The 13,304-nt window shown below is 52.1% G+C and overlaps 1 protein-coding gene across 3 annotated transcripts in view; it reads right to left on the bottom strand.

Annotated features, from left to right (window-relative positions):
* Positions 1 to 13,304, bottom strand: part of FRMD4A (FERM domain containing 4A) — a 327,549-nt gene that overhangs the window by 302,202 nt on the left and 12,043 nt on the right. For 2 of the 3 annotated variants that reach the window (XM_058282383.2, XM_058282381.2), the window contains exon 1: positions 9,777 to 9,964. The exons of the other annotated variant lie outside the window; for it this stretch is intronic. In XM_058282383.2, coding sequence (XP_058138366.1) covers positions 9,777 to 9,869 — 93 coding nt within the window. In that variant the 5' untranslated portion in view covers positions 9,870 to 9,964. Of the gene's footprint in view, positions 1 to 9,776; positions 9,965 to 13,304 lie in introns of those variants that run through there. 3 annotated transcript variants of the gene reach the window in all.

Here is a 13,304-nt window from a genome sequence, read left to right as displayed (position 1 = left end):
AAGGCTGCCTTTAATTACGCATCGAGTGGACTCAAATGCTGGGCAGGGCATAGGCTGTTCCAGGGATTTGGACCCAAATCTCAAGCAACTTCATTGTATTCATTCACAAAACTAACCCAAAAATCCAACCCAACGCACCCATTTCTTTCTCTTTCATGTGAAAACACCAGAAAGTACAGGAACTCACTCTTGGCCTTAAGCTAGCAGTTTGCCTGGAAGACCGTCTTAGCGAAAACATTAGCTGGGGCCAGCTGAACTCCATGCTGGCTGCGCAGTCGAGTCCCCTGGGGATTGACATGCTGATGCCTGGGTCCCAGGCCCAGACAGCCCGATGGCCACGGGTCTCAGGAGCAGCCTGGGGCACTGGGGTTTGTAAAAGCCCCTCAGGTGTTCCTGTGTATAGTCTGCAAGTTGAGAAGCACTGCTTTAGGATGAGCCACGGCCTTTGACCCACGACCTTGGGGCCGTCCTTAAAAGGAATCAGGGCTTGGGGGCAAGAAGTACAAGTAGGAGCCCAGGTCTCAACTGCATGCTCAGATGAGGGCCGCCATTTTGGGCAGGATGGCAAAGTGCCCGAAAGTCCTGACCATGGGAACCAAGAGTCCAAGCCTGCCTGGGGGGGTGACAAACCCCGGACGACGCCAGCAGGGACACCCTTCCACCCTCCACATTGAGCCAACGTGCAACCACCTCTCGCCCACGATCGGAAGTCATTGTTTAACTTGAGGTCGGCTGCTGTGAGAAACGAAAGTCATGCCTGGCCACCAAGGTCGGGTCACTTATGGCGGCCACTGTGGTGGCGTGGATGTGGCCTGGGAGCCAGGGAAAGGGAGGCTCTGATAGTCCCTGTTCTTCCTCCTCCAGAGAGGTGGATATTTATAGAAGGAATAAAGCCTTATGCAGGATGAGGGGGTGGATAATACTATGTGTGAATACACTAATCTGTCTGAACAGTTTCTTGGCTGTCTGCTTTCAATGGTAATAAATATCGACTAAAAGCCGTCTGCTGGATGTGTTCTTGGTAAAGTCTCACACTTTGCTTGCATGAATACATTCCGCATGTGAGCACCACACACTCGACTACAGAGACCCTGTTGTGCTCTGAATTCTTAAGCTGTGCAGCGAGCAGCTGTGATAATGTAATGGTTTGCAAAATAACAGACTGGCAACACGTCGCACTGGAACAACACGTGAAGTAATGGATAACGGGGGTGCAAAGCGGTTTAATTTATACTGTGTTAAAAATACTGCTCCAGAAATATTGCACCCTTTCAGTCATTCCAAGACAAAAAAAAAAATCCCCTCTCACCTCAAATATTCAGATTGTTGAGATAAAAGAGAATGCTTTCTTGTTTCTCTCTTTTCTCTCTCTCTCTTTCCAAAAAAAAAAAAAAAATGCCACCTTTGCACTTTACTTGGTGAAGAGACATCATCTGAGTTGGATGGCTGTTCACACACCAGTCGTTTCACCCCAGGGTCCGTGGTATATTAGAGCTCAGAATAAAGAGAGGAGCATTTGCTTTCTGTTTGTTTCAGCAGGTAAGAGTTCACGCATTTTCCAACCAGCAATAAAGAGGCTTGCGGGAATCGAGGCTGTTTTCTTGTGTGTGCCTTGATTCTGATTCTCTTTCCCAATTCTCTCAGGGAGAGAGGTTTGTGACGTAGGAGCTCTCAGGCCTCCTTCATGCGCTCCTTGCGTGGATGTCGATGGGGCTCCGGGGGTTAACCCGGGACCAAGAGCCCTCCCAGAGCTTGTTATCTTGTGCGGATAGACATGGGGTGAACCTGCAGCTTCTATGGGGTGTGATGTGAGTTACTGTAGTGGAGACAGAGGGCTACTAGGGTCCCCCGGGGGGGGGGGGGCGGCACCTATTCAGACGTGGGAGAAGGGGTGGGTGCCTGGAAAAGCTTCCCAAAGGAAGTGACTCTGGGCTGAAGTGTGTGAATAGGGACTTAAGGGGCTGGAGAGTTGGGAGGAACTTCCAAAAGGGTCAGGAGAGTTGGAGCAGGAGATACACAGGGCAGGGAGTGGGGACAGAGAAGGCTGGAGAGCCTAGCGGTGTCCTGATTATGAAGCCTGTTAGTCCGCCAAAGGGGTGCTGATGCAAAATACCAGAATTCTGCTGGGTGTTCTAAAGGGTATTTATTTGGGGTAGGAGCTTACAGATACCAGGCCATAAAGCATAAGTCACTTCCCTCACCAAAGTCTATTTGGAGCAAGATGGCTGCTGACGTCTGCCCAGGTTCAGGCTTCCTGGGTTCCTACGTTCCTGGGGCTTGCTTTACTCTGGGTTCAAGGTTCCTTCCTTCCTGGGGCTGGCTTCTCTTTCCGCTGGGTGCTGACTTCCTAGGTCTTCAGCATCAAACTCTAACATCAGAAACCCCCAACTCTGTCCTTCCCCATGCCTTTTATCTGTGAGTCCCCACCCACCAAGACTCAACGCCCTAATCATAACTCAAGCATGCCCAGGTACAGGTCAGATGACAAGCATAATACAATATTTCTTTTTGGAATTCATCAATTATATCAAACTGCTCTATGAAGGGTCTGATAATCACATTTCGACATGTGCACAGGGGCCCGTGTAAGACAAGGGACAAGGGCCACAGCCAGAACCCCAGGGAGAAAGAGCTTGTCAGCTGCAGCAGGAGCAAGGGCGGAGGGGAACGAGACGGGCAGCCATCCCCAGGCAACATCCAGGTGGAAGAGGACGATGGCCTGGACTGCGGGGTGCAGTGGGGGCAGACCACTATTCCAGAAGTAGCGATTGAGAGGACGCAGGAGGCGATGGAAAGGGGCAAGCCAGGAGGGTGCCCGGGTGCTGGTTTGGGCGTTCTGGTGGCTGCTGGTGGTGCAGAAGGAGCAAGATGGTGGGCAAGATGAAGACTTCTGTTCTGGACGTGCTGAATTTGAGGTGTTGGGCCATTCAAGAGAATCTCTGGTCCAGGGGACCGTAGGGTACAGGGATGTGGATGTCAGAGAGGAGAAATCAGTGGGGGGTGAGTGGTACCCCTCAGGTAGAAGAGCATCTTGGGAGATGGGGGCAACGGTGCCCCATTTCAAGATAGGAGCTCGGGGGGTGAAAGCTGCGATCTGGCAATGCGGTGGGTACATTCTGGAAGGGGTCTGAGCTCTCACATGACGGCATCTCAGGGTATAAAGAAATATACTTTCTCAGCTTCCTTGAGCCCACACTGGAGCTCCAGTGGAAAGCCCAGCAAATTTCACCTCCACTAAGCATCACAAACTGAAAAACATGGGAAGGGTCACAGAAAAGGTCTGCCCCCTTACTCTTAGGTTTTGGTCCTGTAAAGATTCATTGCCAACAAAAGACCATTTTTCATATTCTAGGGTTACTGCAGTTTGACAAGCACCTCTTCTCCCACAGTCAAACTCCCAGAGAAAAATTTCTACATTTTCCTTTTCCTTAACTCATTTATATGCTGTGTTCTGACATTTATTAGATTTTCCACGAAGTTCTTTTTTACCTTTGGAATAAAAACATTGAGAATATAGGTTACCAGGCGACAGAATGAGGGCAGAGACTAGGGAGTGGATACTTAATTTGATTTTACAGAATTTCTAATTAGGTTGATTGTACATATTTGGAAATGGATGGAGGTGATGATAGCACATTATTGTGGGTATAATTAATGGCGCTGAACTGTGTGTGAATGTGGTTGAAAGAAGAAGTTTAGGGTCGTGTATGTCACTAGAAGAAAAGCTAGTGGATAAAACTTGGGACTGTATGACACCCGACATCATTATACACTGGGGAGGATGACTGTGGTTAACAGTATAAATGTAAGAATGTTCTTTCATGAACTAGAACAAATGTACGCCACTATTACAAGGGGTTAATAAACGGGTGGTGTATGGGAAAAATACGCCTAATGCAAACTATGGACTACAGTTAACGGTACTATTTTAATATTCTTCATCAGTTGCAACAAAGCTACCACACCAATGGTAAGTGTCAACAATAGGGGAATATAAGGGATATGGAGTTCTTACTTATGCAAATGTTCTAAAATTGACCGTGGTAAAGAGTGCACAACGCTGTGATTATTCTGAGAGCCACTGATTGTACAATTTGGATGGATCATACGGTATGTGAATGTATCTCATTAAAACTGCTTCAATAGGTGGCTCCCAATGGGGGACTAGTGTGTCAAGCCCTCGGCATCGTGGCAAGTATCTATGAATCTTGTCCTTCTGGCTTGTGAAGTTTGGTTGTCTCTGTGGGCCCTGAGGGGAGGGGAGAGAGGAATAGAAGGGTTGGAAGAGGGGGTAACTGGGGGGCAAAGGAAGTGTTCTGCATGATCATGCAATGATGGATAAAGGCCATGATAAACATCACCATAAATTTATAAAAGCGTATAGTCTAAAATGTAAACCATAATGCAAACCATAATGGAACCATGATTAGTAACTATGTTTCCATATCTGTACATCAGTTGCAGCAAATGCAACATCCGCATGTAAAAAGATCATTGCCGGGGAAGGGGGAAAAGGGTTTGATGTTGGGGATATAGGAGTTCCCTATAGTGTATATGTGACTTTACTGTGACCTAAAACTTTTTTGAAGAAGTAATTTAAAAATTTTTAGAAAAAAGGATATTGACACTGAGTAAGAAATGGAAGAGATTGCCTTGCCACTGGACATACAGGCCAATACCTACTACAGTGATGAAAGGCAAAAGGTCAAAAAAAATTTTTATGATATTTTTCATTTTTAATACCCCAATTTATTTTTCACTTTATTTTAGATTTTCTAAATTATTATGTATTCTATTTCTAATCTTTAAACCTATCATTACTACTTCATTTTTCTACTAATTGAATTTGGCAATATATTAGCCTTCATTTTTCAAGACGTTTTGGATCACAGAGGGGTTCAACCGGTGTGGGATGTCATTTTTGGGGGATACACTGGTGCGGGGCGTCACTGATGGGTGGGAGGGAGTTCTCCAGAGCATGCATGTAGGGGATATAGATATGTTCAGATGTTCGTTGGGTATCGTCATAGTGGGTAGAGTTACACACGACAACTGAGGGAGTGCTGAGTTCCCATCTGGGGGAGCTCTGTCACATTCCCCAGTGGAACAGCAACAACCCCCAAGTGCAAGGGGAAGACTAGGGAAGAAGGATGGTCCAATGATGAGCCCTTGTACTGATGACTGTGCTGATGACCCTGTGTGCCTGAAATTCCAACTAGCCTTAGAGCTGCAGGGTGCCTAAGAGTTACCTCCTGGGAGCCTCCTTCTTGCTCAAATTTGGCCACTCTCTATATCACTCCCAGAGATAAGCCTCCCTAGCACCGAGGGATGACTACCAAGCACCAGCTGGTGAAGCAACTAGAAAAAGACCTTGAATAAAAGGGGGAAATGGTAAAGACAATGACTTTATATGGCTAAGAGACCTCAAAATGTGTCGGGAGGTCATCAGAGGTGCCGTGCTTACGCACATCTCAGCAGGATCTCAGAGACAACCAAAGTAGATACAACTCCAAGTAGTGGTGCTTCTGAAGGTTGTGGAGACACTCAGGTCCTGTGGTCATGAAGGATGGCTCTGGAGTTCAGTACCTTGCCAGTGGGCTCTACTTTGGAATTTGTGCTCCTGAGTGTGACAGGGTTGGACTCAGATGTGACCTTTCTACACATGCCTCTTCTGTCACTGTTACTGAACCTGTGGTTGGCGCTGGGGTTGGTGTATACTCAGGAGACTTGAATCTCTGGACTGGCCATGTGCCAGCAGGTCCCTGAGCCTCAGCAGAGTTGCAACACCAACTCTCTGGTTCGTTGGACTTACCCAGGTCAGCTAACAGGGAGGTGAAGATGGTCAACCACCACACCAGGGAACTGAGAGAGTCTACAGCTGCAAGCAGGAGAATCCCATCAATCAGCCATGTGGGATCTAAGCCCCCTCTCAGTTTAGAGGTGGAGTGGGCATTGCCATCCCAGGGTCCTCAGGATGGAGGAATAAAATATGGATTAGAGTGGATTTACTAGTATTCTACTATAGAATTATTGTGACTCTAGCAATGGAAGAAATTATGTCACTGATGTGGAGACAGTGGCCACGGGAGTTGCTGAGGGCAGGGAGAGGGAAGAAGAGGTGTGATATGGGGGCATTTTTGGGACTTGGAGTTGTCCTAAATGATATTGCAGGGACAGAGACAGGACATTATATATCCTACCATAACCTACTGAATGGACTGGGGGAGAGTGTAAATTACAATGTAAACTGTAATCCATGCTGTATAGCAGTGCTCCAAAATGTATTCATCAAATGCAATGAACGTGCCACACTGATGAAAGAGGTTGTTGATGTGGGAGAAGTGTGGAGGGGTGGGGAGTGGGGTATAGGGGAACCTCAAATTTTTTAATGTAACATTTTGTGTGATCTATGTATCTTTTTAAAAAAGGCAATAAAAAATTGCTTTAAAAATCCAACTTAGAAGAGAGAGCTAATACATCATACAGAAGTAGCTGGGCACACTTCCTTAGCTTGGGACAATTTAGTTCCTCAGTATTTGTATGCAGTGACTATGTAACACTTTTTTTTCATATGTCTTAGGTAAAATTGGGAATCTAAGGTACGTTATTACCCTGAAATCCTGCTTGTCTTAGCTTTAGCGCAAGTGAATAGCTCTAAAGGACCTCTCCAGATGACAGGATATGTGTGCCAGGCCACAAGTTATTAAAAATACAAGCCATTTTCTCCTATACCCAGTGTAAGGCAAACCTTAAAAGCATTTGAGAATAGTTATTGCATTAGGTCCTTATGCACACATAATTCTTAATCTTAGTCAACCACCCTCAGAGGTAGAGGGTGCAGGACAATAAACTGAGGCTGAGAATGTCCAAAGCTCTTAACAAAGCCTCACTATTAGTAAACAGAGAGGCTGAAACGGATTCCTGGGATTCCAAGACTCACCCTTTCCACCCCACCACGCTGCTTCCTGGAGCACCAAAATTGTCTTCATTATTTATTTTTCAGTTTAAGTACAGCCCATGCTCTATTCACTTATGACTGCTACATTTATATAAACCTCCCCTATTTTATCCAAGCATGGCATCTTATATTTCTTTTATTTTTCCTGCCTTGCCCAGCACAGGGATGGGCTCGTGTCAAAATGTAGGAGCAAGAACGAAGCCTGGCCTCCCAGCTTCAGTATTTCTGCCATCGGGATTTGACGGATGTCTGAGCGGCATAGTTGAAAAGTTGCATTTCCTTTCTTTCAACTCAATGCTAGGAGGCGGAAACACAAACACTTGCTGAATCCTGGACACCAAAGGGCAGTGACTGCCAGCGCCCTAGAAACCATTACTTATTCTCTCTGGCTTTCAGACATCTCTGACTTGGTCGTGCACCTGCATTTCCTCTCACACGGTGTACGGGGGACTCAGGAGTTATCACCCTCTCCTGGAGGCCAAGCGGCAAGGTCATAGCTGCTCCTGAGAGCGAAGACGGAGGAGTGGGGCCCCGGGCAGAGGCAGCTGCCTGGGCGGTGGGACAGCAGGCTCCTGGGGTTAGCTCCTGCTCTGTCGTGGACCGGATGTCCCTGGATGGAAGACCGAGCCCTCCACTCCGTGGCCTTCCGGTTCACGCAGGACCATGACCTTGGTCTTGGAGCCTCATGGGCAACTCAGGGTTGTACAATGAGGGAAACTGATGCACCAGCTCACTGGAGGAAAGGCACTCTCAAAACCCAAGGCCTGGGGAGCGGATGTAGCGCAGTGGCTGAGCGCCTGCTGCCCACGTATGAGGTCCTGGGTTCAATCCCCGGTACCTCCTAAACAGACAACTAACCCCCCCAAAACTCAAGGTCTTCCCATGAGGAAATGTTATCAAATGGTAGAAACCACCACCAATGTCGACTGCCCTCCTGGCTGCTGATGTAACGTAAAAACTATCGCAGCTGTTAATTCAGTGAGCCCCAAGGAAAGAGTGCCGGTGCTCGTGTCCGCCCTTAAACCCGATGCCGTTCCATGCCCTCCCTGCCCTCATCCGATGTAAATACACGACTCCCCTTCTGAAAACGGGCAGAAAATCACCAACAGTATAAAACGCCCAATTGGAGTTGACAGGGCACCGTCCGTTCCAATCAGTCTTACGTCCTTTGCCACGGGGAGTGAGATGGTAGGTTCCCTGAGATGCCCGCACCCTCTCTGTGAGCTCCCTGCCCCCCAGCTCCCACCCAGCCGTGGGGATCAATATGCCACCTAAGGCTGCAGTGACAGGTGTCCCCCAAGGGCCAAGAAACTATCAGGGGAGACCCCTAAGGTGCGTGCAGCAGCGGCGCGAGCTCAAGGGCAGAAAACAGGTGCTGAAGTTTGCATGTAAGTGTGCGCGAGCACACTCAACCACGCCGTGCTTTATAGATGTGATACTCTATTTCATATTCAGTCAGGTCCTTTGAAATCAGCAGTCAACAGCCACCGGAAGAAATACCTGCCAGGACTTCTTACATACAGCCGGAGATTCTAGCAGTACAGCTGAGATCCCCAGGTACCTGCCGGCTTTGCCGTCTGCCACGTGGTAGGATGTGACAGACTGTTGGTCCTACTCGCTGGAGCTATTGTTGTGAAAGGGCACACGGAGTAGGAAATTAATACATATCCATTGACTCTCCTGGTGTTGGCCCCAAGAAATCGGTCCCCAAATAAAGGACGACATTCGGCAAGAGTGGGTTGTGGAGATGCATTTTGCATTATTACTCAAACAGCAGAAGAAAATGCAACTTGTCAAGAGTCAGGGAGTCGTCCTGGCGTGAAATCTAGAAAGCCCCTCCAAGTTTTAAACTTTTCACTATGTTTTCCTTAAATTAAAACATTTCAGAGCCATCCGTATACGAACCAGAAAAAGCCCCTTGAGGTGAACGCTGCTCCCCTCTGTAAGGTGGGACAGGTTGTGCATCTACCAGGAGAACGTCTTTGGATGTCACCCACTTCAGGAGGTCTTAGATGACACCGAGACGTCCCGCTAGACATCGACAGCTCACGGGGCGGGGCGGGGGGCACCGTGATGTAAAGGGGGGCTGCTGGGGCTCCTGGGACTCATAGGACCGCCCGTTTTCCATGGGCGTAGCGTTTTGTCCCCCCACGGGTGACCCCGACTTCCTGCCCCACAGCCTTGCTCTACGCACGGTCGTCCCCGCCGCGCGTCCGTTACCCCAGGGAGGGCCGAACCCTGGCACCGGCTTTACGGGGCGCTTCTCCGCCGGGGCACGCGAAGTCAACTTGCTTTCAGGAAATTCTCAGAGTAAACCTGAGCCAAAACCTGTAGAAGCAACAACAACCAAACAACCCCGCAGATGATAGCAATCGATCTGAAAGCGGCACAGGGCCTTTCGAACTGCTTGCCTACTTTAAACCTTCAAAGCTCCGAACGCCACCCTCACCTCCTCCCAGGTGGAGGAAACCCACAGCCCACGCGAGTGGACGTTCTCAATAAACACAGAAGAAAGCGGGTTTAGGGGTCCCGGTGGCCGCCCTGCCAGCACACACGCCTCTCACACCGGGGCCGGAGCGCTGCCACCACCCCACTCTTCCCCTCCTATGTCATCTCGAAGCATTTCCCACACTCAGCCGACACATTGCTCATCATCTACTGAGGAAAACGTTCCTTAGGACCTAGCACTCTGCAGTCACTGGGTTTCTGTGCTGCGCGTTTCAGGAAAGCCTCCGTCCACGCTGCTGCGTGCAGTGAAAACGCACATCTGCCCTCCTCTGATCCCTTCCCCGGGGGAAAAGCAGCCGCGCTCGCTTACCCTCTCCACGCTGCGTCTTCTCAAGGAGCCGTAAGGGATTTTCAACAGAAGCCTCTGCGACCTACTAGGAGCCACCGTCGCCTGAACCACCATGGCGTAGAATCGTGCGTGCGTGCGTGTGCCCGGCCACGGGAGAGATGGAGGCGTCTTCAAAAATAACTTAGAGTCTCCCGGAGATTTCCCAGATATCAAATGACTGAAAGAGGTTTTCTCTCCACCCTCTGAGTCAAGATGTGGTTTGTCGGGGGGGTGGGGGGAATGGGAAAAAAGAAAAGGAGAAGGAGCTCCAGTGCTGCAGCTTCCCACGCGGGCCGCGAGCCGCGGGGCTGGGCCGCCCGTCCGCCGGTGCGGGGCTCGGCTGCTGGGTCCCGGCGGCGGGCGTGCGCGCTGCGGGACAGAGATCCAGATGTGCCGGCTGCGCTCCTCGGGCTCTGGACGGTACCCAGGGCAGTTGTCTAATCGGGGCTTCATCGGCCGGATTACTCACTGTCATGTGACTCCCGGGGGCCCGGCCGCACAGCAGGTCACATGTCCACCTTAAAGCAAGACCTGGATTCTCCCCATCTGGTGCGGGGATGAGTGCAAAGCCCCGCCGTTCTGGTTTCACTCTCTTCTGGAAACGGGAAAAACATGTGCCGGCCAGGGAGGCAGCAGCCAGGCGGGCTCAGGGGGACCCTCTTTCCACTCATAAATTACGCGCTGGAAGCGGAGTGCCAGACACGCATACCTTTTCCTCCCTCCTGCCTTCTGGCAGGGGCAAGCAGTGTAGGCACACACTTAATTATCTATGTCAGGGCAGGCTGGAGAGAGAAAGTGGGGGAGAAAGAAGGCAGAAGGCGGGCGCCCGCGTCCCCTGGTTCCCAGGCATCAGATCAAACATAACGGGCGGCCTGGCCATCAGCATTCCTCACTTCAATGTTTGTTTCGTAGAATATTTATTTTTACGCCTGCCAGTAAACAAAAAGAAGCGATGTTTACTTTACAAGGCCCTGAAAAGGACTTTCAGTTCAGCTTCCTCCATGGCATTTGCCCATTTTTCCCTATTATAGTTTTTTGCTAGAATTCCAGACCACCTCCTCAGATGGATGGTACAAATGGCATAAACTATTAATCTGCCTGCAGTTTTTCTGTATCCACTTCCTCTCCCATCTCCAGTCCTCCCTGCATCTGCTCATTTCTGTTCCAGATCCAATTAGTATCAAGGAAAACAAGCAAGAGGCGTGTAGGACTTTTCTTTCCTAGTTAGAGTTTTTCTGCTTGCGCAGCCCTCCGGGTTTGGGTTTTAGAAAAGGGACGGGCACTTCCTCTGTGGGAATGCCGTGTTCTTTGGTGTCAGCCTGATGTCACACAGGGGCTTTGGGAACCAGCTTTGCTTTACTCCCCACGAACCACTGCTCAGTCTACTGAAAGCGATGGAACAGAATAGGAAATGGGGGCAGGGGGCAAAGTGGAGCTGTATGCTACCAGCCAGGAAAAGGCCCACGGAAGGGGGGGTGCTGGTGGGGGCGGGGAAGGCAGGAACTGGGGGCGCAGCCGGCCAAGGCAAGGCGCACATTAAGAGGCGGCTAAAGAAAGCATCGACTTGATGTGGGAAATTCCAAATAGACTACAATCGGGCTTTGTTCGTAATTGGTTCCATATGTGCGGCTGGAGAGTAAGTGGCCGAGAGGGGCGGGGGCTCAGAGGGCCCCGCAGCACGAGGCGCCCGCCCATCTTTCCGCTCTCCTCCCTCACCGCCCCTCTCCACGGTCGGTGCGGGGAGGGGACAGCCATCAAGCTGGGGGGATGCCCGGTGGTGCGGCCTGTCCCTAGAACTTCCCTCTCCGTGGCATCCCACTTGACCGCGGGGCGTCGGGCACGATTTCAAACCCTGCTGGGGCGTGAGCCCGGGTGCCTCCCCTCCGGCCCGTGTTGGGGGGACCAGCCGAGGAGCCACGTCTCTTCTCTGCGGGGCCAGGGCCGAGACCCCGGAGGCCACTTTATTTATACGCCCCTAACTGCGACTTCCTGCTTCCCAGGGGCATTCGCCAGGGACTGTGCAGGGCTGCAGGCTTTCCGGCAGGGCTCAGGCCGGAGGGACCCTTTGATGGACTGAGCGCACAGGAAGCGAAAACATGTGCATTTGATTATGGCCAAAAGACGGAGCAAAGAGGACGTTCAAGCACCGAAGGAGCTCGGGGCCCGGCTCCCAGCGGCGCAGCCCCAGCTTCCACCCCCTGGCGCGGGGGCAGGGCCACGCTCAAGTCACCTAAAGCCCCCTCCCAGCTAAGGGCAGAAGGACGCGGTTTCAGATCCCCCAACCCTTGCCTGAGAGCAGCTGGAGTGGGTGGCTGCGCCTTCTCAGGGTGAAGGGAGGCTCTCAGAGCTCAGCTGTCCCCAAAATCATCTTGCTGGGGGTGCTTGAACCGTTGGCACCTAAATTCGGTTGGTTTAAAGTGTTTCTTTCTGGGCGGGCTTTGTTATCATGCCCGTGTGTTTCCCAGGAGGAGCCCCCCTCTCGTGGCTCAGCAGGTGTGACCCCGGAGGCGGACGTCAGGGGCAGGGGGGAGCCAAGAGGCCGTCCCCGGGGGAGCGCGTGGCATTGTCCATATTTTACGGGGACTACACCTGGACTCAGCGAGGGGCACGATTTGCCCAGGGCCACACAGCTAGAGCTGACAGGGCGAGGATTAAGACTCAGGAGAGGAGCTTGTATTTCGGGGGCTCGACATTGTCCATTCCTCACTCACCTTCCCAGTTGACTTCAGCAAATGACGATCATTTGGGAATCCAGAAAGGAAAGGTTTCAATTGGGTCTGGCAGGGAAATGAGAATCTCCGAGACAGGGAAAAGCCAGGAAAAGCGGATTAGACTGAGCCTTCTCCTGTCCGGAGCTGCCCCTCTGGAGCCTCCTGGGGCCCAGCACGGGCCACGATGGGCCAGCCCAGAAGCGCAGGGGCAGACGGGGGCGCTGAGGGCGGCAGGCCAGGAAGCCGAGGGCGTGCGGGCCTGGGGGCCGGGGGAGGTGGGGGCCATCAGAGCCGCGAGCCCGGGGGCGAGGGTGGGGGGACCCGGGCAGAGGGAGCCTGCCGGGGGCCGGGGGCTGCGGGCTGCGGGCTGGGGGAGAAGGGGGAGTCCAGATCCTGAAGGCTGGGAGAAGGGGCACTACCAGAGCTGGGTGGCGCTGGGCCCCCTGAGGACAGCCCGCCAGGCGGGGTGGGGGGTGGCTGGGGAGGCTTGAGCTCTCCCTCCCCCTGCCCTCCAGCCGCCACCGGGGTTTCCATGGCTGAAGGCGGCCAGTTGGCACGGAGCCCAGGGGACAGCCACCACCCAGGCTGGGCAGGGCCAGGGGCCAGGGTGGCACCACGGGGCTGGAGGAAGGGCAAGAGGAGCTCCCGGGATGGAGAGGAGGACGTGGAGAGCGCGTGCCTTTGTGGGCGACGGGGCTCCCTGGACAGAAGGGGAAGGCGCCCCGGTCTGGGGGACAGAGGCGGGCAGGCCGGCGGGGATGCTCCGGTGCCCGAGGCTTGGAGCGGCCACTTTCCCTGC

Source organism: Dasypus novemcinctus, chromosome 20 (assembly GCF_030445035.2).
Source record: "Dasypus novemcinctus isolate mDasNov1 chromosome 20, mDasNov1.1.hap2, whole genome shotgun sequence".
NCBI classification, from domain to species: domain Eukaryota; kingdom Metazoa; phylum Chordata; class Mammalia; order Cingulata; family Dasypodidae; genus Dasypus; species Dasypus novemcinctus.
Note: the sequence above shows the minus strand (reverse complement) of the source record. Positions and strands in the feature narration are given on the sequence as shown.